Source organism: Metopolophium dirhodum, chromosome 1 (assembly GCF_019925205.1).
Source record: "Metopolophium dirhodum isolate CAU chromosome 1, ASM1992520v1, whole genome shotgun sequence".
NCBI classification, from domain to species: domain Eukaryota; kingdom Metazoa; phylum Arthropoda; class Insecta; order Hemiptera; family Aphididae; genus Metopolophium; species Metopolophium dirhodum.
Genome location: NC_083560.1, coordinates 6,681,095 through 6,707,203, shown reverse-complemented (window position 1 = coordinate 6,707,203; position 26,109 = coordinate 6,681,095). Strand labels below are relative to the sequence as shown.

At 30.7% G+C, this 26,109-nt stretch overlaps 2 protein-coding genes and 1 pseudogene across 2 annotated transcripts; 1 reads left to right on the top strand and 2 right to left on the bottom strand.

Moving 5' to 3' along the window:
- Positions 1 to 8,900, bottom strand: part of LOC132942694 (uncharacterized) — a 77,361-nt pseudogene extending 68,461 nt beyond the window's left edge.
- A 4-nt stretch (positions 8,901 to 8,904) lies between these two features.
- LOC132942639 (sin3 histone deacetylase corepressor complex component SDS3-like) lies at positions 8,905 to 11,912 on the top strand. Its single transcript, XM_061011235.1, has 10 exons — positions 8,905 to 8,909; positions 9,121 to 9,405; positions 10,316 to 10,446; positions 10,514 to 10,559; positions 10,650 to 10,763; positions 10,846 to 11,030; positions 11,099 to 11,362; positions 11,444 to 11,579; positions 11,637 to 11,721; positions 11,814 to 11,912. Exons 1-10 carry the CDS (start codon positions 8,905 to 8,907, stop codon positions 11,910 to 11,912), a joined length of 1,350 nt encoding a protein of 449 aa, XP_060867218.1.
- Positions 11,913 to 12,217: 305 nt separating this feature from the next.
- Positions 12,218 to 15,986, bottom strand: LOC132942558 (uncharacterized). The gene is made up of 4 exons (XM_061011132.1): positions 15,833 to 15,986; positions 12,752 to 12,763; positions 12,537 to 12,638; positions 12,218 to 12,444 (listed from the first exon to the last, which is right to left on the bottom strand). The coding sequence occupies exons 1-4, from the start codon at positions 15,984 to 15,986 to the stop codon at positions 12,218 to 12,220; spliced, it is 495 nt and encodes a 164-aa protein (XP_060867115.1).
- Positions 15,987 to 26,109: the final 10,123 nt, after the last annotated feature.

Below are 26,109 nucleotides of genomic sequence, written 5' to 3'. Positions count from 1 at the left end.
AGGGCGCAGAGCACAGCGCACGCATTATAGAGAATAATTCCAAACGTAGGAGCTCCGGCCAATAAAAGAGTCACCTACTGGCTACAGTGGTAATGAGTAAGCTACTATAGTAAGATACTGTACGCAGCACCAGTCTGGTCGGCGGCCATAGTGTTCAAGAGAAAAGTCCGAACCATTCTGAGGCCTAAACGGACTATTGTGCTGAGGACAATGATGGCGTACAGAACAGTTTCAACAGCAGCGATCATGGTTGTGGCCGGGATCATACCTGTACTATTTCTTGTGTGGGAACGGACCAAGAGGCATGAAATCAGGAGTGAACCTGATAAAGCATCAATGGATAAGGAAATACAACAAGGAATTTATCATATATGTGAAGACCTGGTTTAACTGAAAAAGTTGAGCTTTCGACTTTCACCTCATGCAGGTGCTAACAGGACACGGTTGTTTTAGGCAGTATTTTCATCGGATGGGGAAACTGGACGACCCTTGTTGCATATATTGTCAAGCACCAAAGGACGACGTCGAACATGCGATATTTGAATGCGGCCGGTGGTGGATGAACCGCTGAATGATCGAGGGAACACTGGGCCAGGAGGTGTGATTGTGGATCTGATGATGAGCGACCCTAAAAAAATGGAAGCTGATAAGCAAGTTTATCAATAAGCTCTTAACGACCAGACAAGAAGAGAAGCGGATCAGGCAAAGAAGATAAGCTACATAGCTAAGACATACATAATGTACGCCGAAGGCGACAATTAGAGGGATAGAGCCCTCTCTTTTTTTTGTAGATTGCAAAGCACACTAAAACGTATTCTTTTTTTCCTTTTTTAAGTGACTGTAAAGTAAATTTTTGTTTTGGCTTAATAAACGATACGGAGGTCAAGGGGAAGGACGGCCCTCTTCCAAGCCGCGATCCCGCACAAAAAAAGGGTTTTCACTTATAGCCGCTCGACGTCGGGTCTGCAATCCACCTGTGGTGGATTGCCTACCGTATTTGCTGTAGCACATTGTCCGCAATCCGACGAAGTCAGATTGCCTACCTAGGTGGCTAACTTGAAAGTCAATAGATTTAGATTTGATAAGACTGACTTGCTAAACACTCAAACACGGTTTTCGACTTTACACTTTTTACATAAGAAAAAGCACCGGACATGCGAGCACATACCTACCACTCCATCCACCGTAGACGGATTGCTCATTTTGGTTTTGTCTTAGACGGTAATGACTGACTTGCTAGACAATCTAGCGAAACCACAGCCAAGGAGGTGAGGCCTGTGAGTTTCGCTAGGCGTCACGGGGTTGACAGACCGCGGCGCTTGCCGAAGGCCGGGGCGTCCACGTCGCCGGCGGATGGATACTGACTTTGAAAAGTTTGCTAACACCGAGCCACCGTCCCATTTACGGTTGATTAAATGAATCAACCGGTGACACGAGATCCAATCACGGCGTCTCCGACGAACGTCTCGCTTGAAGTGCGTGAGATGAGAATCACAGAAGGCCGATAGATGTTTCGCATTAGCTATGTGCAAAGATGCGTCCCTGGCGGGAGAGATCAAACCGAGTGGATGGGAAGGCGTACCAGCGACCCGGCCGCGGAGAAGCGGTGATCTGGATTCAGTCAACAGTTCGTAAATGACCCTGCTTTAGAGGGAGGACTCCGACGTTGTGCACCGGAACCAACCTCGACAGTACGGCGCCGCCAAGTGGCAAAACCTTGAACGCACCAGCCCGCTGGGCCGGCAAACGCAGTTTGTTGTCAAATCAAGCACAATTTGCTACCGTAAGACTGAAACCACCGATGAGTGGGTAGAGCCAGGGACCACATACCTGAACTACGGGCAGGTAACATCTTATTAACGTTAGGCAGAAGCGAGGGAACGGGTGCTAAGACCCGCCGTCGCCGTAAGAACGGCAAAAGAAACTGCGGTGACGACGGCGACGGTGGGCTCGGATCCCCCGTTGCTGCACGGAAACCGACCGTCACAAACAACACGAGGCCACCAGAACTCTGAAGGCTGCAGAGCAAGGGCAGGTTCGGGGGACCGCTGGCAACACCAGGCTGGTGTTCCCGCGCCCTCACGGGTGAAGCGCCCGCCAGTCGGGGAGGGGCTGGCGGGCCCCTGGAGTGGCCCAACCTAGGTTGCTGAAAGGGCATCGAGGTAACCTCGTGAAGACTTACTGGCACGTCCACCCGCCTGGCAAGGACGGCCCAACCGGGTCACGACGAGTCAGGCGGGTAGACTGACCAGTACAAGTACACACCTGCTACCGACCGCGCTAAGACGAGTCACGTTGAGAAACTGGCTGACTAATCTGGTCCGGGAAAGGGGCAGGCAGGGTACGGTCTTAATGAAGCTAGCCCTAGAGCTTTGAGTTAACAGAACTGTAATTACAAGGGCTCGGGGCAGGTCAAGCTTGGTGCTAGCGAAATGACCAAGGACCTCCGAGTTCCCTGGGCCACCTGTACCTTCCAGGGTGGCAACCCAGTGGTTTAGAGCACGCTAAATCACAAAAGGTCTGAAATGGGTAGGAAGGCGGGGGGGCGCCAACCACGAAAAAACTCCGCGCTCAAGGTGCAAGCGATCGGAGCGGACCGAATCGCAGAGCGCGGACTCACGGAAAACCCAATAGCCGTGTTCCAGGTGTATCAACGCTCTGAGGAAGGGCAGTCCTGATAGGCACGTCAAAAGACCACGACGTGGGTCCCCGAATAAGGACGACCGAGGTGATGGAGGGCACCTTCCTTCTCCACAAGGGAACAAACTACCAGAGTGGGGGTACCATACCACCTGCGACAAACCAGTGGGCTTGAGCGAGAGGCGCCAGCGTACGACGGGCGAAGCAGACGTGGACCTCTGCCGGCGCACTGGTGCTTCTAGCACGAACCTGACTGAGAGTTTACGGGCCCGGCCAACTCGTAAACGAACGCGTGCAAGATGAAAGTGGTTTTTTTTCATATATTTATATATATACACTACAGGTAACATGTTTATATGTATTTTTGATGCGGCCCACATTAGTAGTAAGTACAATGTATAAGCACTATAGCAGCCTGTCTATCTTATCTCCAACCACCACTACGGGATGCAAGAAGCGCGAACGGGTCGACTCTCCCACCGAGCCGGTAACGGCAAGGTGGGACGGGGGACCGTCTCTCGTAAATCGTACAACAGTCGGCGGAAAAGGCCGGCCAGACATTCGTGATTTCGATCATAAGACCGTCGGACCGATAGCATATCGTCCGACGTTAAACTCATTGCCCGAGAAGCTCGTCATGTATTATTATTTAGTCGTAATATTATATATTTATAATACATAATTTGTGACATTCATAAAGTGTTTGTGTTGTGTTTATTTCATCACCTCAATCCTAACCAGACACTCCAACCGGACCTCGATTCAATCATCGGGTCCACGTCGTTGTATGTTCAACTTCCATCACATCTTGTCAGACGGGAAATTAAATATTGTTGGTGCATTCGGGACCATGTTATACCTATACAATTCTGAGCAGGGACAGTTTATGAGTGAGTCTTAATTTCTAAGGATTTGATTCGGAGCGGAGTGATGAATGTTTTGATATTACAATTACGTTGTTATTTTTTTTGTGTGTCTATCACTACCGTTTGATGCAGTAAAACTGCTTCTATTTTCTTCAACTGTATCTTGTTCGATGGTGAAGTGAATATAGTTGAGAGCTAGTACGTGAAGTCAAAGTTTAAAATTCCCAACTTTCCAAAGCACTGGAAAAACAACAAAAAAATTAAGGAAAAATTAGATTTTTATGCTAAAATAGGTTTATGACAAAATTTGGTGTCATTGTAAAACAAATTACCGTTTAAAGGAACATACAATATTCACTGGTTATATATAATAATGTTGTCTATACACGAGAAAATTTTCAAAATATTTCGATTTGTATTGAACTGTTTACGGACATTTTCAGTTTCTAATTTTATTAGTTATTTTTTCTATAATATTGTCAATAATATTTATTTGTTGGGTAAAAAGCATAAAATTGTAAAACAAGGTTCCTACTTCATTGTTACGATGACTGTTAAAAAATATTAAAAATCCAATGTCACAATTTTTCTTATAAGGATTTTAGTTCAAATCTTGACAAAATAATACGTAAAAGTCACAAAAATGTGCAAATTATTATGAGTTGGGAATTCCTAAAAAAATTCCTTTTTAAATTTATGATTTTAATATGCAATATAAGATTCCTTATAAGTTTGTCAACATTTATCAACAAAAAAAATGTCCATAAGAAAATCAAATAAATTTTTATGAGCGTTTGAAGTTTGAATTTTTACAACATTGAATATTCACTCGATTTCTTCTGTAGTGATTTCCTTATTTTGTTGTAATTTATTCAAAAATAAATAACCATAGACACTTGAACACAAAACAATGGCACATTTTTTTTTATAAGCATTTAAAGTTCGAATTTTGACAAACTTTAATAAATTTAATAATTATTTTTTTGTTTAAAATTTATAAGATGTTCAACTTTTATAGGTCAGAATTGAAAATTTAAAACAAGGGTCCACGTAAGTAAGTTATTCTGTAACCAATAAATCTCAAAAAAATAAATACACAGTTTTTTTTAAAGTTATTTTATATTTAAATCTAGACGAAATTACTTAATAATTAACTAAGAATAACAATTTTAGTTATTTTGCTGTAATTTTATAATTTTAATTTAACTTACCGGCTACCGTATAAATAATAAGTAATTACATTATAAATATAATATATTTACAAAAATCCACAATATAAAACCGTTTCTGCTCAAATTTAATACCATCCATTATTCAGTGACCCACCTGTAATCTACTGTACAGCAGAGTGACATTATATAAAACACCGAGTGAATATTATTAATATATAATAATAATATATAAATATATTTATAAATTTAATAAATAATGAAATTTCAGTTATTCATGGAAATATTAAAAAAATTCATTGGAAGAAGAATATGATAAAATTACATTGAATGAAATGATTGGTGAGGATCAAGAAAATGATGAGAACTTGTTGACACTTTGTAACTTGACATGCAAAAGTTGTTCAATTTGTTGTTATATATTGTTAGTTAAATTACAACTTATTTACTAGTGCATATAGCTTTTTAACTTAAGCATATAAATATCTGTTGACTTTTCCAGTTACTCAAGTCTCTCGTGAAAGATCTTTTTCTACCCTTAAATATCTAAAAAAATAGATTGAGATATTCAATGACAAACCTAATCTAGAAGCTTTTATGTTGATTTCTATAGAAAAATCAATTCTAATGGAAATAGATAGCGATATTATAATTAATGAACTGGGTACAAAAGTAAACTTTTAAGTAAATTATTGTAATTACATTAATAATTATTATTTGTTAAGCATGTATGTAATTGCTTCCTCATAAGTATAAGTTTTGATTTATATTAAATTCATGTTTTATATATAGAGATAAGAGGACATGCTAAACATTGTAAAGTATTTTTTATTTTTTTGAAACCTTAAACCTTATAGCGTTTAAATTGTTGATTATTTAAAGTGAAAATCAAATAAAACTAATAGCTTTTAGTTAAAAAATTCCAAAAGATCGGTGGCAAAAACATAGTTCACTAAAAAAAAAAAATATAAAAATGTGTTCATTGTAAATTAATATATTAGTTTAAGGACCTATAATATTATAATAGTTTACAGTGAAACTGAAAACAATATAAGAAGACATATTATGTGATGAGTGATCACTGATCAGTTTTCAAAACACATTCTGAAAAAACAATGTATTATATCAATGTACGTAGAACTAATATTAAAAAGTGGTCTGAAAATATCGGTTTGCCCGTTAAGAATTTTGAAGCCACTCCGCCCCTGGTGTAGGTACACTATAAACAGAAAAAAAATCGACATCTTTGTAAAATCAATACATTTATAACTACACTCAGAATCTAAACCATAATCATACCAATGAAAAAACAACAAAATAAATTAAATAAAAATTACAATTGATCATAATACCATTCTGCATTGTATAGTTTTTTAAAATTATTAATGATGTGTTTGGGATTTAAATTTATTGACATTTCTTGTTCAATACTTAAATTACCTATTAATCTTTCTTGAAGCATTGAACTTCTGAATGCAGACTTCACTAAAGTTAATTTAAAAATGATGGCCCTTTATACTATAACCCACACATTAATATAGCCATTTATTCATCGTTGATATAAATAATCATGAATTTACATTTTTGGAGCCTTGAGTTAATACTTAAAAATTAGAACGATATTGTAGGCACATATTAGGGCTAGATAACTATAAAAATTGTATTTACACATTGCTAAAAAAAATTTCAAACAGCCCTAAATTATTGTCCATAGTTATTAAAATTATTTGTAGTAAGGAAAATTTATAAAAATTAAGATGATGTGCTGAATTCTTATAAATATCTTGAGCAAATATTGCTAATATATAATAGAGTGTTAATTATTATTTTTAATTTAGTTTTAGTTTGTTTTTCATAAATAATTTTGTATACAAATTATATTACAATTGGACTTTATGTCTGTATGAACTCAATTAATAAATAACTTATTTATCATATGCAATACATCGCCATTGATGAGTGATGACATACAAGCATACATTTTACTAACCTACCCCTTTGTCCATCTTAAATATCTTTAATACTATTTCTTCTGGTAATGTAATAAAATCGTCTATAAACAAATATTACATAATTTAATAATGAATATACAAAACAACATTTTTAAATTAAACTTAGACTTAGCATTCATTAGACACTTTTTTGCTTACGTTTATACACATAAGTATAACGCCAATAACTGATAGACTTTATCTAAATAAAAAAAAAATACATATTAACATTTTATCTAATTATATTTAAGCTTTTTGTCAAAATTTGAACTTAAAATGCTTATAAAAGAAAAATTGTGAGTATGAATTTTTAATATTTTTCAAATGTCATTGTAACAATACATTAAGATCCTTGTATTAAATTTTCAAGCTTTTTTACCCAACAACTAAAATTTATTGACATTCATAGAAAAAAAGACCTAAATAAGTTGGAACTGAGTTATTTTTTATTCGAAAATTGAATAAGATTCTAATTTTCAGTTTTTCTACCATTGACCCAAATAAAATATTTAAGAGCTGTAACTACTGTCATGCATTACTAGGAATCGTGTTTTTAATTTTTTATTAATTAAATTAAATTTTTTTATAACTATTTAACAATAAGTTAAAATGCCACAACTGAAATAATTTCAAACATGCAATAAAAAATTGATTTATTTAGAATCAGAATCACATAAAACAAATGTACCTAAGTATAAAAATTAGATTTCTTTATCTCATATAGAAACAAAAGAAACATATGGTATAAGAAAACAATGCGTGTACCCAAATAAGTTTCTTTTGTCAATATCGCAATACTAATTAATTCCAAAATGTCTAAAAAACAGAACTATGCAATTAAAATCGTAAAATAAGTCATTTAAATGAAAAATAATAAGTTGATTGTTGAATTATGCAGCCAAAATGTTTCATAGTTTAAATCATTATGATCATGAAACAAATTATGTGATCACATAACATATCATACCAAACGCATACAAATCTGCACTCTAATCATAATAAAATTTAAATAAAAAACGATAAAACTTATGTTAAAAAAGTTTAAAGCAACATATTTATCATAAGATTTAGTTTAAAGTTCTGTTTTATGCATAGACATAAAAAACAAAATGTTTTGATTGTTTTATACGCCTACATTTATATCTTATATTATATTACAATTTATTTCTTCTTACTTACTAAGAATTTCTTATTTAGTATGTACAAATAACTGCTGCAAGTATAACAATAAATTACAACAAATTAGTCAAACATTTCTAATTTTTGCATTACAATTAAACTAATATGAAAAGTATGATAGTATAATTTATTAAGAATTTGAATACCTTACATTTTTATAATAAAATTTAAAAATAAAGTTTTCTTATAATGATAAATAAGTCATTGACAAATAATTTTATTCCCAAACACGATTCAGAGTGCAACTGAAGGTAATTGGTATTCACTTAGTCTTCTTTCAATGAAGTTTGTTGTTCCTTGTTGAAAAGTTAGTTCCATGTGTGGTAACAGATTTGACGACCAGTAAACCTATAATTTACATATTTAATTAAATTTGATAATTAATATTACTATGATCAATAAATGTACGTACTGTAGGACATCCCAATTCTTTCAACAGTATATCAGCAACATCTTCAATATATATCTTTTCACAGCTCAAGCCAACCATCCTAACTGGTAAAGTATTTGACAACAAATCTTGTAAAATAGTTACAATTTCACAAATGATATGTGTGATAACAGCTTGAACCAATTGTTTAAATAAGAGATGTGCAAAATCTGTGTGTAAACTTTAAAGAACATTTAAATAATAAATAGGTAACATAATCATAATACAACACAACTTAAGCACTAGTTTCACTGAGAAACTATGATCACTGAGCATTTTTGGAATGGCCGACCAAACTTTCATTTAGGAAAAGCGATTGGTGTAGACACACTTAAAATAACCAACGAAACAACTTGAAATTATTCAAAAGTGAATGGTTGTTTAAATAAATGTTTTGACGTATTTGAATTACTTGCTCGATATTTGGAATAAGTATCAAACTCTGTTTAGTCACTCTCGCCCATTCCACTTCTTGAATTCTGAAATGAATCATTATTCTTTTATAGCCATATATTTTTTGAATATAACAATAACACTGTATATCTGATATTACCTCAACTTGTTGAAAGTCTTCATCATCGGATTCAGAAGCTTCACCCAAAACAAGCGTCGCTTTATCTGACATATTGATGGAGTATTTTATAAAAATTGTGAGTAACTTGTAGTATTAATGTACTTAGATTATATTTTACTACCTGTAAAGAAGACTTGTTTCAATAATATTGTTATTTTTTACCACTTGTTAGTTGTTAGTTTTATAAAAAATAACAAAAATACTGATAACAATAGCATTGTTGTTCATGATATTATCTATACATATTTGTGCACATTGCATACTATGGCAGATCACCGCCAAAGTACTCCCTCTCGTCGGCCGCACTGCCGCGGTTGGCATCACCGCCAGGCCTGCCACGACGCCGACCAGCGTCTTGGCAGCCCGAGCCGCCGCTAGTCTCTCCCTCGTGTTTTTACTCGCCAACAGGAAGCATTGATCTGCGCGACCTCGTCGTCTATCTCCATATTGTGTTTTTCGACCGAGAATCGTGCATCTCAGATATCGACGGTCACGAGGCCGCAGCTACGTGGCGCAAAACGACCGTCCTCGACCGTAACACAAATTTTAATAAAAGGTACGTACAAAGTTTTTGAATTATTGATTACCAAAATGCCCGAGTGATTTATTCTGTAATGATATGTTGTTTATTAACCGATTCTTACCTTTTTAGGACTTCTTAATTTATTATACTTATGTTATCAAATACTGTAAATTTCACTACCTATTTTCATAATTTTCTTTTTATTTCAAAGTAGCAAATATTGGAATATCTACAGTCAAAAGTGTAACTAGACCTTAAAGTTAGGGTGGTTGCAGCGAAAAATAATAGACTTATCATAAATTGTTTGTATTAGGTACATCGTAAAAAAAAATCACAATTTTGTGTCACCTCATCAGTTATCAGTCCTCCTTATCATCCACCAAATAAATGCAATAAAATGCTATACGAATTAGGTATTATCTAAATGAAAGGTGGACGGGGGACGGGTGGCTTTGCACTGAGTGCTCAGAACATATAGGCATTTAAAAAAAAAAAAAAAAAATGTTTTAATAGTAATATTATCTGCAATAATTTATCTTACATATAAGTAGTTATAACCATGATAAACTAATGTAAAATAGTTATAATAATTGTTGAATATTATTTACTATTGTATAAAAGTATCATCGTTGTAAAAATGGGTTCCACTTTTTTGCAGTGAAAACTGGTCAAACTGTTCTGTTGAACTGTCCCTACTGTAATCCTTAGTAGACTGACTCAAGCCATTGTCCCATGCCACCTGAGTAAAATGTGATCAGTGTCCAATTTGATTGTTATATACTGTGATTGCACTGATTGTGGGTATTCATTACCCATTATAAATTATTATTTATAATTATTCTTTATTATACCTATATAGTAATAATTTACTTTTTGGTCGTTCTGCACGAAGCATTCGATCGTTACTATAACGAGCGGCCGAACTGTTAAATCAACTTCGTAGACGCGAACAGAGTTGGAGACACACAATCTCTTTCCACGACAGTAACATATCGCCATCTTTGACGTTTTCAATGGACGACGATGACAACAACAGTGCGAAAATCGAGAACAAAGATCTACCTAACTCAGATGGTATGCAACGAAGTTATATGAAATAAACATTCACATAAAACTTCATTATTTAGTTTTTGTTTTCCAGAAGAAGGCAAAGAATACCGTGAGAAACACACTGAAATACAGGAGCAGTGAGTTGTTCATTTTCCCGCGATGCACAACTTAATTGTGTTGGCAGTCGCTAAACAATTTGCATTTGAATTTTTTTATTATTATTTTAGGGTCTACCAGGACAAATTGGCCGGTATCCAAAAGCAACTACAGCAGTTGCGTGATGGGACACATGGGGAATATGTAAAGCAATTGAAAAAATTGGATGCACAGCATAAAAATGAGTATGTTAATATTTATTTTTCTATCTAGTATAATGCCAGTAAAATCATGATTCAAATAATTGTTTTAATAATTTATCAATAGACTAATGATGACTGATTTGAGGCGAGACTGTTTGTTTGATGACATTGAAAGAGAATTTAATAAAGAATGGCGTCTAGCTCACAAAGAGTTTGAAGATCGTAATGCTCAACTCACTGAGACTTTGATATCAGAATTAAACGAAAAGAAAAAAGCTATAGAACATGACAATTTAAACATGGAACTTTGTATGTATTAAAAACCCTTTTATACAGTATATTATTTTATTTTTTTATAATATTTGGGTGGTTTTCAGCTCCTAGCTCGTCAAATCAAAAGCCTGCTATGACAAGGAAACTGAGAAGAAGACCAAATGACCCAGTGGAGCCAACACCCCGAGGAAAACTTCGCAAACCCCCACCTGTATCAGATAAGTATTTTTTGTTGCAGGAACATGAAATTGAACAGGATGTAAAACTTATTCAAGACTCATTGGCTTCAATAGCATCTACTTCTACCACAATAACCCCTACAGTCAAAACACGTGATACAGTAAATTATTCATCCATTTGGAGACCAGGTTGGTTAAATTTACAATTACATTTTGATAGTATGTAGTATAGTATTATAGTATAAAGTATTATTCAAAATTATTTTTCAGGGTGTCTTCCGAGTACTAGTTCATCAACTGCAAGTAACATGAGTCCTAAAAAATGTCGGAGTTCAGTTACTGAAGGATCATCAGCTATTCCAAATACGCGAATTGAAGATGGAAAACTGTTGTTTGAAAAAAGATGGTATGAAAAATTTAGTTTAGTATATGTTTCCTAAGATAAGAATTATTATAATTTTAGGTATCATCGAGGACAACCTGTTTTTGTCGAAGGAAGACATATGGAAAAATTCCCAGCTGTTATACATGCCATTGGCAACGGAAGTGTAAGTTATTAAATTAATAAAAAAAGTTGAATATTTAAAAAAAAATGGTATTATAACAAAAATAAAATCTGTAAATCATTTCTATATTACAGATTTTGGTTAAGAAAACGTCAGACAACAGTCAATTTTGTATCACCTTGTCTTACCTATCAAAAGGCGAAATGTCTATACAACGTCGAGCTGCTGTTTAAACAACTTCTTAATATATTCAGATGTTATAAATCTGTCATTCACTTTATTTTCCAGTTTTTTTTTTTTTTTATTATTATTATTATTGACGGCTTACAAAAATAATAGTTTGTATCCTATAATAATATTACATTTCCTGTTGTACCTTTTGAAAATGTAATTATTTAAAGATTGGTGAGGTTATTTTCAATTATTGTATTAGTATAATAAAATAATATACTAATACATTTTTTTCTGTATGGAATTATAAAGTAATAATTATTTTATTTTATTTATGTTTACAATTTTTATTCTATAAAGAAACGCTTCAAAATTTAATTTTTGGAATATACTCCTCAGCCAGTATATCAGTCACCTTACGTTTGATGTGCGACACATTTTGTTCAATATACTTCCAGTTAGTCACAGTATCTTGAAGTAATACTTGAGATTTGTCAAATTGTTGGTCAATTTTGTTCATTTGATTCATGGCGTTAATATACATTTGCTTGTTGAATGTTGTAAGATTTGAATAAAACTGATTATTTTGTTCTTCTAGAACAAATTGAATTAAAATATTATTGAACAGTTGTTCATTAATTATGGTGGACATTTAACAGCAATAATATTATACTAAAGTAACTTACTTAATACTCTATGCAGTAAAGTGTCTTTAGAAATTTTAAAATTTTTGTAATGGCCGACAAAACTTTCTCTTCTTATTTGACTTTTTCTATTTTTTACAATAACTTTAATTTAGGAAACTCAGTAGATATGTAGAAACACTTAAAATAACAAACTAAACAACTTGCAATTATTCAAAAGTGAATAGTTGTTTAAATAAATATTTTGACATACCTACTTGAATTGCTTGCTTTTTGAAAGTCAACATAAATAATAAGTTTTGACTTTCAACCCTGATTCCTTAAAACTAGTTCTACACTAAAAACCTTTAAATATTCAATTTAGTTTCTTCTAAAAATTCTTTATGTACACAAAATAAAGATAGCAAGTACTTACAATATGCTGTTTTATAGGCTATAACTTATACAGGGTGATTTTTTTATCGTGAACTAGTTAATAATTCGGGAAGTATTAGGAATTTAAAAATATTTTTTTTTAAAACTCTCTAGGTTTTACTATTTTACACTGTGTTACAATTTTGATAATTTTAACTTCCTCCCTTATTTGATAAAACACTATCAACTTTTTGTGAATCGAAGAAGTGAGTCCTGTATTGTTAATCTGTTTGCAGGGCTATAGGCCCAGAGCCCATTGTTCATAGTGCCTACCCGACTTAGCATTTATAATTATTAGGTATCCTGGGATATATTTTTTGTATAATGTATAATTTGCATTTTATATCAAAACTATCTTGTGTGTGAATAGACTAAATAATGGACATCAATTCAATATTAAATTATCAAAGGCAATAAACACATTAGTTATCAATAATTTTACTAGAGTATGAACAAATTTCCATAGTGCAAATTTTTGCAGGATTTGGGTAAGGTCATAACTAATAAAAAAATTTAACACCTAACATTTCCACAACCCTAGATAAATTAATAAAACTTAAATGAACATTGATCATACTTTACATTATCTAATCCTAACCTAATTAGGGCTTGGATGTTGTTACATTAATTAAAAATTAAAAGTTATTAAAGACTAATGGTAGTCGCTAGACTTAGAGACTTAAAAGTTTTAAACACAAACATAAACGCATACAAATATGAGCAAATATGTATACACTAGAACAGTAGAACAAGACAGTTTTGACAGAATTTATTGGAAAATGTATTTAATAATTATTAATGTATTATCAGTTTTTCATTTTTGAAATAATTATACCTATGGCTCCAATGCTTTTGAACAAAAAAAAACAATAGACCGATAGGAGGGATTAACATCTATGGCATGGAGCGCATGCCATCATCACATGGAAGTCGCACAATATTTACACATTGGTAAAATACGGTGAACAATAATTTGTTCTCTTATAGGAAAAAATAAATTGTAATCAATCACAAATAAAGTTTGTACTATTAAAGTAACAAACTCAAATGTATTCAATTATTCATAACTTTATGAATCTTCACAATATACAATAAATACCAACAGGGAAATAGTGCAGGCGATGAAGAAGGCGCACACGGCAACAGGTTAATCAAATCAACTACAATATCGTTATAGAATTCTGCTATTTATTACAGAAGTGTGGCCAAGAGCGTAAAAGACCGAGTATATTAAAGTATATTATTGTTTATTATTAGTCACCAAAGTTTAGAATTCACTGTGATGACTAATATAAACTTGTGTAATTAAATACATTTGAGTTGATACTTATTTATTATTCTGAGTATTCTTATGTTAATAAAATAAAATCCACTTTTTTATCTAAACAGAATCATAATAGTCTTGTCAAGTGATTTGGACTAAATACTACCTCATATGTACTTGTTAAGAGTATGATTATGTAGTATATGTACCCGATCTCCAAAAATTACCAATTATTTGTTAAATCAAGAATTTAGAGTACTATTAATTAAACAATTTCTTCTCATAGCTAATATTTTTTTTCTACCTATAAATGTGTTATTATTTAAAAACATTATTTAGTATTTTGACAATTATTTTGTATTTGGTAAGATTATTACACAAAGTTCTTCAGTATAACTGTGCACTTAACTATAACATACAGATAGGTAATAGCGGAATAAAAATACCCTGAAGAAAAATCCCCGACCCAAGGAGAAATAACCTCTACAAATGTTTATATTAGCATTTTTACACACCATAAAATTTAAAAAATATTTTGACTCTTTTCGAGTTATTTATAAGCATAACACAATTTCGATTTTTATTATTTTTCTTTAAAATTATTGATGTCAATAAAAATATTTTCCTTGGTTAAAAAACTTGAAAATTTAATACAATTTTCCTCGAAAGTTGTTTGTGGAAATTAGAAAAAAAAAAAGTTAATTGGGCGAAAATGAAATTATTCTACATTTTTAATAATAAAATATCTTGTAAGAAATAAGTTCATTGTTTTCTATACATTTTTAAAAGTAAAGAGTAGATTTTATACAATATATTGGTAGGTGACAATAAATAAAAAAAAATCAACTTAATTACAATTATATAACTAAATGCTTAATATTGAAAATATAAAATTATAATTTACAATTATTTTTATGAATGTATTGTAAAATAAATAAATTATAATTTGATTTTAATTAAAAATATGTTAACGATGCATAACAAACAATATGCATCTTATTTATTGTACCCCTCATATTATGGAAAATGTACTAACATGATCCTTTGATTTCATTATTTTAAATTTGTACATATCGTATTTATGAAAGGCTTTTGGATATAACGCTCTCAGTATTAATCATCTGGGTATTTACACTTAAATACTTAGGTCCAAAACTAATTTGTCTTAGAGAAACTTAATCTACCACAAAGGTGCTGCAAATGCAAATGTAAATAATAATTATTAATGTATTATCAGTTTTTCATTTTTGAAATAATTATACCTATGGCTCCAATGCTTTTGAACAAAAAAAAACAATAGACCGATAGGAGGGATTAACATCTATGGCTTGGAGCGCATGCCATCATCACATGGAAGTCGCACAATATTTACACAACATTGGTAAAATACATCACATTTGTGTAAGCAATTTAAACTACATTTTTATGAAATTATTTTGCTCTAATGATTAAAAACCTTATAATATCACTAGCACAGGAGTACATACGTAATCCATAATCTCTTATGGTATTTATTATTAAGATTTTAAGTAAAACTTTAGAAAACCAAATCAATTTTTGAGTTATTAAGAATTAATATTTAATATATGGTTGCTCTTCACTTAGGATGAATAAAACTTTTTGGATTTAACCTAAGTGTAATCTCACAATAATTGACAACTTTTAAATGGTAGACCATAATCGTTTTGGAATGTTTGCATTTTTGACACAAGCTTATCAGCAACATAGCATTCAACCCATCTGAATGGACCACCAGAAAACGGAGAAAATCCAAGACCAAACACAGCACCAATATCACCTTCAGTATGAAACATTTGATCGCAACATAAATAATAATAAAATACATTATAAAATACTTATTTTGGAATTTTCTAATAATTTTATTTTTCTAAAATATTTTATACTTTGTAAATTATTAATAGTGTATGAACACATACAGAAGTTAAAAACCATAGACCTCTTACCAATCAATTTATTTTAAAGCAGTATATGGGTTCAACATTTATTTAAGATAGAAAATAAAGAAAACATTAAAAATATATTTTTAAAAATTTTATCTCATAAAATTCAATCAAATAAATTTTCTTTGCAAATGTAGAACAAAATATGAACACAGGATAATTAAAACGCTGGTTTAGAAATGAAAATCGTAAACTTGATCCCTAATAAAATTTATTGATAGCTGATGGTATTATATTAATATTTATATGCATAATTCTTAGTAAAAACTATTTAATCACACTGGACATATTTTATCAAGAAACAGGAAAATTACTTAGTTATTAAGAAATTTATTAGAACTTTTGTTAAACACTGTTTTTAATTACTGACGTATTCATGGGGAAAAAAGTATATGCCAAAGTATTAATTAATAATATATAGATTACAATGTATTTTGTGATGAAAAGTCGATGAAATTTTACCAATTAAATTGAATTGGTTCCAAAAAATATATAAAATATAACAGAATCGTAGTTTATGTCTATATATATATAAATATTCACCAGGCTATTAAGAATTGATTCATCCAAACATAAAACTAGGTACCTCATTTATAAATCTGGATACAATACGTAGAGTTATTGATTTTCAACAGATTGTCCATCTAGCGGTTGAAGCTTGAAATTTTCTAACTAAATTGTCTAAAATAGTTATATTATTATACAGTACACAAAACCTAAGTAACCCTATTGTTGAGAGTAGTTTATTGAAGATCACATGAGTAGCAGAGTACTGTAGATAACTCTAATGTGTAAACGAATTACAAATAAATGTGTTTGACATAATATATTATTATAGTGTTCGACAATTAATTTTCCACTGTAACGAATGGATTTTTTATACTATATGTAAATACAGTTTTGACTGAACACGTGAGTGGTGTATTTAATCAACATTAATTGTTCAAGAATCAAGAATATGTTATAAGATATATTATCTACTTAATATTAAGTAAGTATCAATTTATTTATGATCAGTGTATACTTCCAAAGATGAGTAAACAATCTGGGTTTTTAAAATGGAAGAGAAATAGAATTATAAAAAATGACTTACATAATCTAGCCTTATTAAGAACAAAATATAGTATTGTCACTACTGAAAATAATAGTTTGTCAAAATTATAAGGCATTCATAAGCCCTTAAAAGAGGTGCTTTTGTATAATTAACTTGTAAAATATTACTGCATTAAAGTTTTAAAATCTAAAAGTTATAAATTCTATAATTTTATTAACACAAACCAACAAAAAATTATACATGCAAATATTTATTAAGTAAATTATTGAATTCTATGAAATTATTACTAATGAGTCAAGATAATGTTAAACACTTTAGCAAAATAGCAAATCTAGATAGAACTATATAAAATATTCTGATTTGTTCCACTTTTTATTATGGAATATTCACATATTCAATATGGAGAATATGATTTTATAAAAAAAATGATTTTACATTTAAATATTTAGGAAATAAAGAATACACATAGAATTATGATGAAAAAGCTAATTTGAAATTTGAAATCACAGATAGGTAAAAATGAACAACGACTTTTAGATAAATTGAAGAATAATTTTATTGAGAATTATGACGGCTATGGAATTTAAAAATGTCCATTTCAAAAGGGTTCAACGTGTCCAAACGTCAAAAATTTTAAAAATGTTTTGATTCTTCATAATTTGAGTCACTCATATAACAAACATACCGTTTATTAAGCATACCACTAAAACGTATAGAATAAAACAATACAAGATGTCCATAATAATTATAATTATAATTTATTATAGCAATTTAAATTACATTATACACATAAACATAAAAAAGTATATACATATATATATTTTATATATTATGTGTACAGAGATTTATGAACATGAATAAAATAATTTGAATCATATAACAATAATGTTTAACTGCTAATAATATAACAAAGAATTTTTTACTATCCCAATAAAATATATATATATATTCCCATTGATAAGAATTAAATTTAAACACATACCAATTAAGAAATATACGAATAATTCTCTTCCCCAACTCGATTTAAGAACGGCCTAGTTATAATTTTTTTTGTTTTAAGTAATGATTACTTTATTGAGAAAAAAATATTACTTTTAGATAATGAAATTCACATAATTATACTAAAAATATTGGAAATCTTTTCTAAATATTTTTAAGTTCTATAATAGTATATTTTAATAGTTAATACTAATTCAATGTTGAACGGAGATCATTTTATATAATTTTTCAAAAAATCTAGTCATTACATTGCATAAAAAGAAACTGGCACATTAGAAAATTGTTTATTTTGATTTCACACATATACAAATACATAACTAACCAATGGAGTAAGTATACAACCATGAATACGCACATCTTAACATAAGGAAACAATAATTTAAAGTTTCAAAAAAAAATTGTACATAATTAAACATGGCATGAGATTACACAAAATAATTTTATCATTTTAGATAATTTGATACAAAAATCTCATATGTATTAACAATTAAAAAAATACCAAAAATAGTGCAACACACCTGCTTGGTTAAACCAAGTGGCTGTCAATATTAATTTTATACCTAATCCTATCCAGTTATAAGGAGTAGTTGGCTTTTCCCTCTACACAAACTGGTCTTCAGGACCGGGTTGTTGGACTGATATAAATAAAGTTTTTTAAGTTATATTTTAAAGGTCCTAGAAACTTATGACCTGCGTTCATAAACCAACACAATCGAACACGACTTAGCAACGTATACAATAATTAAATATAAATAATAAATAATAAATTTTATTAAATGTCTAAAATAGTTATATTATTATACAGTACACAAAACCTAAGTAACCCTATTGTTGAGGGTAGTTTATTGAAGATCACATGAGTAGCAGAGTACTGTAGATAACTCTAATGTGTAAACGAATTACAAATAAATGTGTTTGACATAATATATTATTATAGTGTTCGACAGTTAATTTTCCACTGTAACGAATGGATTTTTTATACTATATGTAAATACAGTTTTGACTGAACACGTGAGTGGTGTATTTAATCAACATTAATTGTTCAAGAATCAAGAATATGTTATAAGATATATTATCTACTTAATATTAAGTAAGTATCAATTTATTTATGATCAGTGTATACTTCCAAAGATGAGTAAACAATCTGGGTTTTTAAAATGGAAGAGAAATAGAATTATAAAAAATGACTTACATAATCTAGCCTTATTAAGAACAAAATATAGTATTGTCACTACTGAAAATAATAGTTTGTCAAAACCACCAGCCCCAGGAGTGAATAATAGTAATTTCCCACTAAATGTTCATGCCTCTCAATCTAATGACATTTTGTTATTTGAACATCAATTTGAACCTAGAGTACACTGTTCATCAAATAATATTTCAGAAATAACAACCAATACAAATGTAAATACTTATTGCAATACACCACCAGAAGACAGCATCATTGTTGTTCGCTACACAATTTCTAGTGACATACAAGATGATTTATTATTATCACAACAAATAACTGAGAAACTTAAACTCTGGGCTGTTCCTTGTAAAATATCATATTTGTCTTTAAGAGAGTTACTAAAAATTATATGCTTGATACCTGGGCTAGAGAATACTCTTAAAGATCCTAGGATATTTGTACATACACCTAGAAATACTATTACACGCAATGTTAAAATGTTTTATGTATAGTTAATAATGTTAAAATGTCTCCTAATACATTTCCAATCGGTATCTATCATGGAAATGATAAGCCATCAAGTTTTAATGATTTTCTTGAAGAATGTGTTGACGAGTCTGTAATATTAACAACTCAAGGCTTAAATATTAAAGATAAATCTGTATTGTTCAAAATAACTATGTTTTTATTTGATGCAGTTGCAAAAGCAAGTGTGTTATATATTAATGGACATTCTGGTTATTCGTCTTGCACTACATGTATCCAAGAAGGTGAATATATTATTAATAGAATTTGGTTCCTAGAAATATAATTTATTAAAAGAACAAATACCGAGTTTTTAAATAAAACCGACCAAGAGCATCATACAGGGGAAACAATCATGGAAAGGTTCCCAAATTTTGAACCAGTATCTGCTGTACCCATAGATTACATGCACCTAATATGCCTTGGTGTTGTAAAAAAGTTTACATTTAAAAATATTTTCATAAATATGGTGAACATAATTTGTTCTCTTATAGGAAAAAATAAATTGTAATCGATCACAAATAAAGTTTGTACTTATAAAGTAACAAACTCAAATGTATTCAATTATTCATAACTTTATGAATCATCACAATTTACAATAAATACCAACAGGGAAATAGTGCAGGCGATGAAGAAGGCGCACACGGCAACAGGTTAATCAAATCAACTACAATATCGTTATAGAATTCTGCTATATATTACAGAAGTGTGGCTAAGAGCGTAAAAGACCGAGTATATTAAAGTATATTATTGTTTATTATTAGTCACCAAAGTTTAGAATTCACTGTGATGACTAATATAAACTTGTGTAATTGAATACATTTGAGTTGATACTTATTTATTATTCTGAGTATTCTTAAGTTAATAAAATAAAATCTACTTTTTTATCTAAACAGAATCATAATAGTCTTGTCAAGTGATTTGGACTAAATACTACCTCATATGTACTTGTTAAGAGTATGATTATGTAGTATATGTACCCGATCTCCAAAAATTACCAATTATTTGTTAAATCAAGAATTTAGAGTACTATTAATTAAACAATTTCTTCTCATAGCTAATATTTTTTTTCTACCTATAAATGTGTTATTATTTAAAAACATTATTTAGTATTTTGACAATTATTTTGTATTTGGTAAGATTATTACACAAAGTTCTTCAGTATAACTGTGCACTTAACTATAACATACAGATAGGTAATAGCGGAATAAAAATACCCTGAAGAAAAATCCCCGACCCAAGGAGAAATAACCTCTACAAATGTTTATATTAGCATTTTTACACACCATAAAATTTAAAAAATATTTTGACTCTTTTCGAGTTATTTATAAGCATAACACAATTTCGATTTTTATTATTTTTCTTTAAAATTATTGATGTCAATAAAAATATTTTCCTTGGTTAAAAAACTTGAAAATTTAATACAATTTTCCTCGAAAGTTGTTTGTGGAAATTAGAAAAAAAAAAGTTGAGCATAAATACATGGTAATTTTTATGAGCGTCTGCGGATTTAGAATTTTTGACAAAATTGGTCAAACTACGGAAAACTTCAAATTATTTTGCATTAGAAATTCCTAAAAAAATTATTTTTGTTTCTAAATTTTAATAGAAACTCTTACTGGTAACTCTTACTAAACTAAAAATGTTGAACAGCTCATTGTCCTTACTTTATCATAGTACCTACTCATGTAAAATTTCTGTGAAATTAAAAAAAGCTTGGAATAGCTTTATCAATATTTGGACGCATAACAAAGGTCTGAAAAATATCGGTTTTATAGTTGCATACCTTCACCGATAATTTTTTACAAATATAAAATTTTTTTCACAATTTGATAAGCTGTGATACTTTGAAGCCTTGATCATACTTAATATAATATGTATACTAATAATCATTAAAATATTTTTAAATGGCCCAAGATTTTTGAATCGTCATAAGGCTTTTTCTATAAATGCAAATTTAAAAAATATTTTTGCAAATGGAAATTTTGTGTAAAAAAATAAAGTGATATACAAGGTTAAACGAGAAAAAATGGCTACTCAAAGAGCCATTTACGACTATGAAGCTAATGACTTAATACAATCGTCTCACACTACTGTATAAAATCTCAATTTTATTTTCAAATATCCAGTAAAAGCATTTGTACGTTTTCATCAATTAATTCTTAATAAATATGTACAGTTTGCACTTTTAATAATGGCATAAACTTTGCATAGAACAACTAGCTTATGTAAAAACATCTATTTACGCATACAATTATGCGCAAAATATAGTATTTAACATACTGTGTGCACACAATACTATTTCAATTTTTAATATAACAATTATTATGTATAAATTCTTTGAAAACATATCTAGATTTTTGAGGAAGTCAATTTTAAATTTACATCAACTATTTTTTTCGAAATTACAATCAAACTTCAGGATATATGATTTAATTACTACCCTTATGAGTAGTTTTTATATAGTTGTGCAAACAAGAATATATTTCATTTTTCTCGATGTATTGTGATTCTCTGTAACACACAATAATGTTAATTTACTGCTCACATATCCCAAATGTACATGTCATACGAGTTGATATAATATCAATGCTATATACGACATAGTGTTCACTGTTTATACGTCATAATAATATTATAATAATAATTATAATGGGGGACGGAGTAACCGAGATGATAAATGCGTCGGTTGCAAACGCACACCGCTTCGATGCCGGCCGCAGGCGTAATTTTTCTTCGTGTAAGTTCAGGTGTTCGGAGAAAAGTGCCACCATCCCCCACCCGGGCATGGCAGGCACTTACATGTACCAACTAGAAAATCTGCCGAAATCAAAAAACACACGTGTTTAAAATGTACAGTATTCCCACCCCCACAGTAAAAACCACCCAATGGCCTAAGTTGCCGCGGGAATAAAAAAAAATAATAATTTAGGTATATAACGTCATTGAAGGTACTTCAGGTATTACTTGTAGGTATATACAACAGTACCTATATTGTGTGGCAAAGCCTGGAAGTGAGCCATTTCAGTTGCGGGCGACGTGTGTAGCTAGTCGTATTTCACTAAAGACTGAAATTGCATTACCGCACGTGCCACGCATACTATTTTTTGTCACGCCTCTGTGTTCATTGATCACGACAAGTCGTCAAAGGTAATGCACTATGCAGGGATATATACATGCATGGGTTTCTTTAATCTTTTCTTTGGTAGACAGTCGAAAAATTTGTAATTTTATCAATCTTTATGAATTTCATTAACGTTTAAACTTTAGACCGACATCAAAAATAATATATTGTGGATCTGTGTTCAACTTGACCAAGAGAGAAAATAATTATACACACAATACTCCACTAACATAAAGGGCAATAGTTCCTGTGACTGCTACTCCATAGCTCAATCATATATCGTTGTGTTCCCAATTTGGCATCCATTCTCTGCTGATTCCATATATTCCAAATATTACCAGAGTAATATTACTGCATACAGCTGAAAATAATATTTTTAACACACTTATAGGTATGTTACAAATTATAAGACAACATAATACAATGTTTGACCTGCAGCTATGTTGAGTATTCCAGCTGATACAATTTGAACATAACATTCATAAGCTCTAATTTGGATACATATAAAGTGTAGTGTAGAATAAACCTTAACACTGTTAAGAGAAATCAAGCCGTAAAGAAAAACTGAATAGCAATATAAAAATCTAAGGAAAAACAATTTGTATAAATTTTAAATTTCACATTAAAGTATAAAACTTTATTTATTATGGATGAAAAGTAAAAAAAAAACAAGTCATTTTTTGAAATATAATATCAGAGATAATACAATATTCTACTTCAAACACCCACCAACAATTATTGAATCTTGTATAGTGCCAATGACGAGGGTCCTCAAAACCTTTAAAACATACTACCCATGGACATATGGATGTGAACAGTTAAACAAATTGTTATTAAAAAATAAATACGCAATTTCATTTACTTTTCATCGTTGGTAGTATAGATGCATAACTTAACATTATTAATTTCAGAAACTTCTGACACTAATTATTTAACAAAATGTTATTAAAATTTAATATTATTAATACCACTGCATATAGGTGCAAAATATGCTGCGTTAACGATCTTGGTGTTAAATGCCAGAAACAAGATAAGATAGGTAATCTAAAGTTAAGATATTCCATCTTATAACATGGCCCTCTAGTCAGTTTCTGACTAAATAAGCGCAACATATTTTGCACCACAGTGAGTGATCTATAGTATTTATAATAAATTATAATACTAATAAAAAAGAACAAACAAATTTGGATAGTTATAACTATTATAATAAAAATTCTTGGTAACCCTGGAAACCAACTTTTGAATTATTTTAAATAAAATTATATTTTAATATTCCTATAGTCTTTTTTACTATCGATTGAAAAATATTTGAGATATTTTTGCTTTGTGAATTTGTTATTTTAATTTTTAAGTTTATACTTATTAAAATTAAAATTTACATTATAATCACTATTATAATAATAAAAAATGTTCAAAACAAACAATATCTTATACTTAATATTCCATAATATGTCTTAGTCGTTGTGAGGATATATACACTTTATACATGTAATATATTGCAAAGTGTTTTATATGCATATATTATACCAATTAATGACCTGACCTAACCTTTTTTAATATGGTACAAGACCGTAAAAAATGAAGTACCAACAAACAATTTTTGAACCAAAATAAAGATATTTTAACGCAATTTTTAAAACCCCAACACAGATTTTATCGAGCATTTATAGCTAGATTTATATTCGGGCTGAAATCTTTCGTTTTACGACAGGAAAAGAATCTCTACTTTACAGGAAGGACCATAAAAAAAATGCGAACTTCTATGTGAGCGCACATATATACTAACACCCAGCTATACTAACCGAGTATTTCCAATTCTGGGTTCTTTAATTTCCCATCCGTGATCAACCAGCTATTTGCCGTGAACGCCAACAAGACCAAAAACGCTCCCAAAACTGACAGGTCAACGGACGTCAGACTGTTTCTGGACTTGGATATAGAAACCACTGGTACCTATAACCAGACGCAGACTAAGGATTCAAGTTTTGAAAAAAGATAGCAAAACTTACAAAACTTGGACGATGGAAGTCGCGACGCCCCGTGATATGTATTAAGTAATTACGCAACCGGGGACCTGCAAAGTAAAATATTGAATTTATTTATTTATTGATAATACCATTTCATCAAACAGCACAAAAAATCAGTAAGTTGTTAAGACTTGTTGTATTCCGTTACCGCCGAAACTTTGTTTGTCTACAACTAACTGTTGATAACAATGATATGTGATTTCAACACATAATACCTTATCTTTTAGCAAATTGGATCAAGATGGTACTTTAGAGAGGTAATTTTTCGATTTTCTCAATAATTATTTAATGCCACGCGAAAAACTACTGACAAATTACAAAAAAATCTTAAGGTGGGATTTTAATTTATAACGCTTTGTTTATGACTGTAGCAACGAATCAAAAATTATAATATTAATAATTGTACAGGTAGTATTAAAAACCTGCATTTTGCTCAATCATAAAGTGTTGGCCGGCGTATTGTATAGGCAAAATAGGTCATTATTACTGTATTGTTCGATATGATTATCAATAATAATTGTTACATTTTAGCACGTTGGAATTTCATTCGTCGATAGAATATGGATGCGCACAAAACAAACCAAATCGTACCCCACCGTAAATACTTAAATACACTTTACTTAATTTAACAAACATAACAATATTTGAAAAACTTTTAAATAAAAACTACATTACAGGACGCCACACCCGCAGTGTTTTCTCCGTCTTACAAACGCCTAACATACAAAATGTTCGCTCAATTTATGACACACACACACATATACACACCAACACGCATAATCACACCACATAGCTCACTAGTATTTGCGCGGCGAACCCAACCAACGCTAGTGGAGCTATAACACCACTACACACCGACCGTGTGTGAGTGAGCGTGCGAAGTAGTTTGGTGACTGGGCTCCACGGCCTATTATTGTTTGTTCCCGGCCCGTACATATACTTTTCACTTATATACTGAATTCAATGACACTTCGTCTATACCTTTGTATCTGATACCAGGGCATAGTTACAATACATTCTACAATGACAGCCCCTAAGAGTTTTATTGAACCATTTTTACAATAGTAGACAACTAT

Excerpts from the sequence above, each read along its gene's own strand:
- LOC132942639 (XM_061011235.1), top strand. Across the intron at positions 10,560-10,649 it reads CACACTGAAATACAGGAGCA|GGTCTACCAGGACAAATTGG; the intron begins GTGAGTTGTTCA and ends TTATTATTTTAG. Across the intron at positions 11,031-11,098 it reads CAATTTAAACATGGAACTTT|CTCCTAGCTCGTCAAATCAA; the intron begins GTATGTATTAAA and ends GGTGGTTTTCAG.
- LOC132942558 (XM_061011132.1), bottom strand. The coding sequence starts at position 15,986 with ATGTTTCATACTGAAGGTGATATTGGTGCTGTGTTTGGTCTTGGATTT. Across the intron at positions 12,445-12,536 it reads TTTACTGCATAGAGTATTAA|AAGAACAAAATAATCAGTTT; the intron begins GTAAGTTACTTT and ends AATTTGTTCTAG.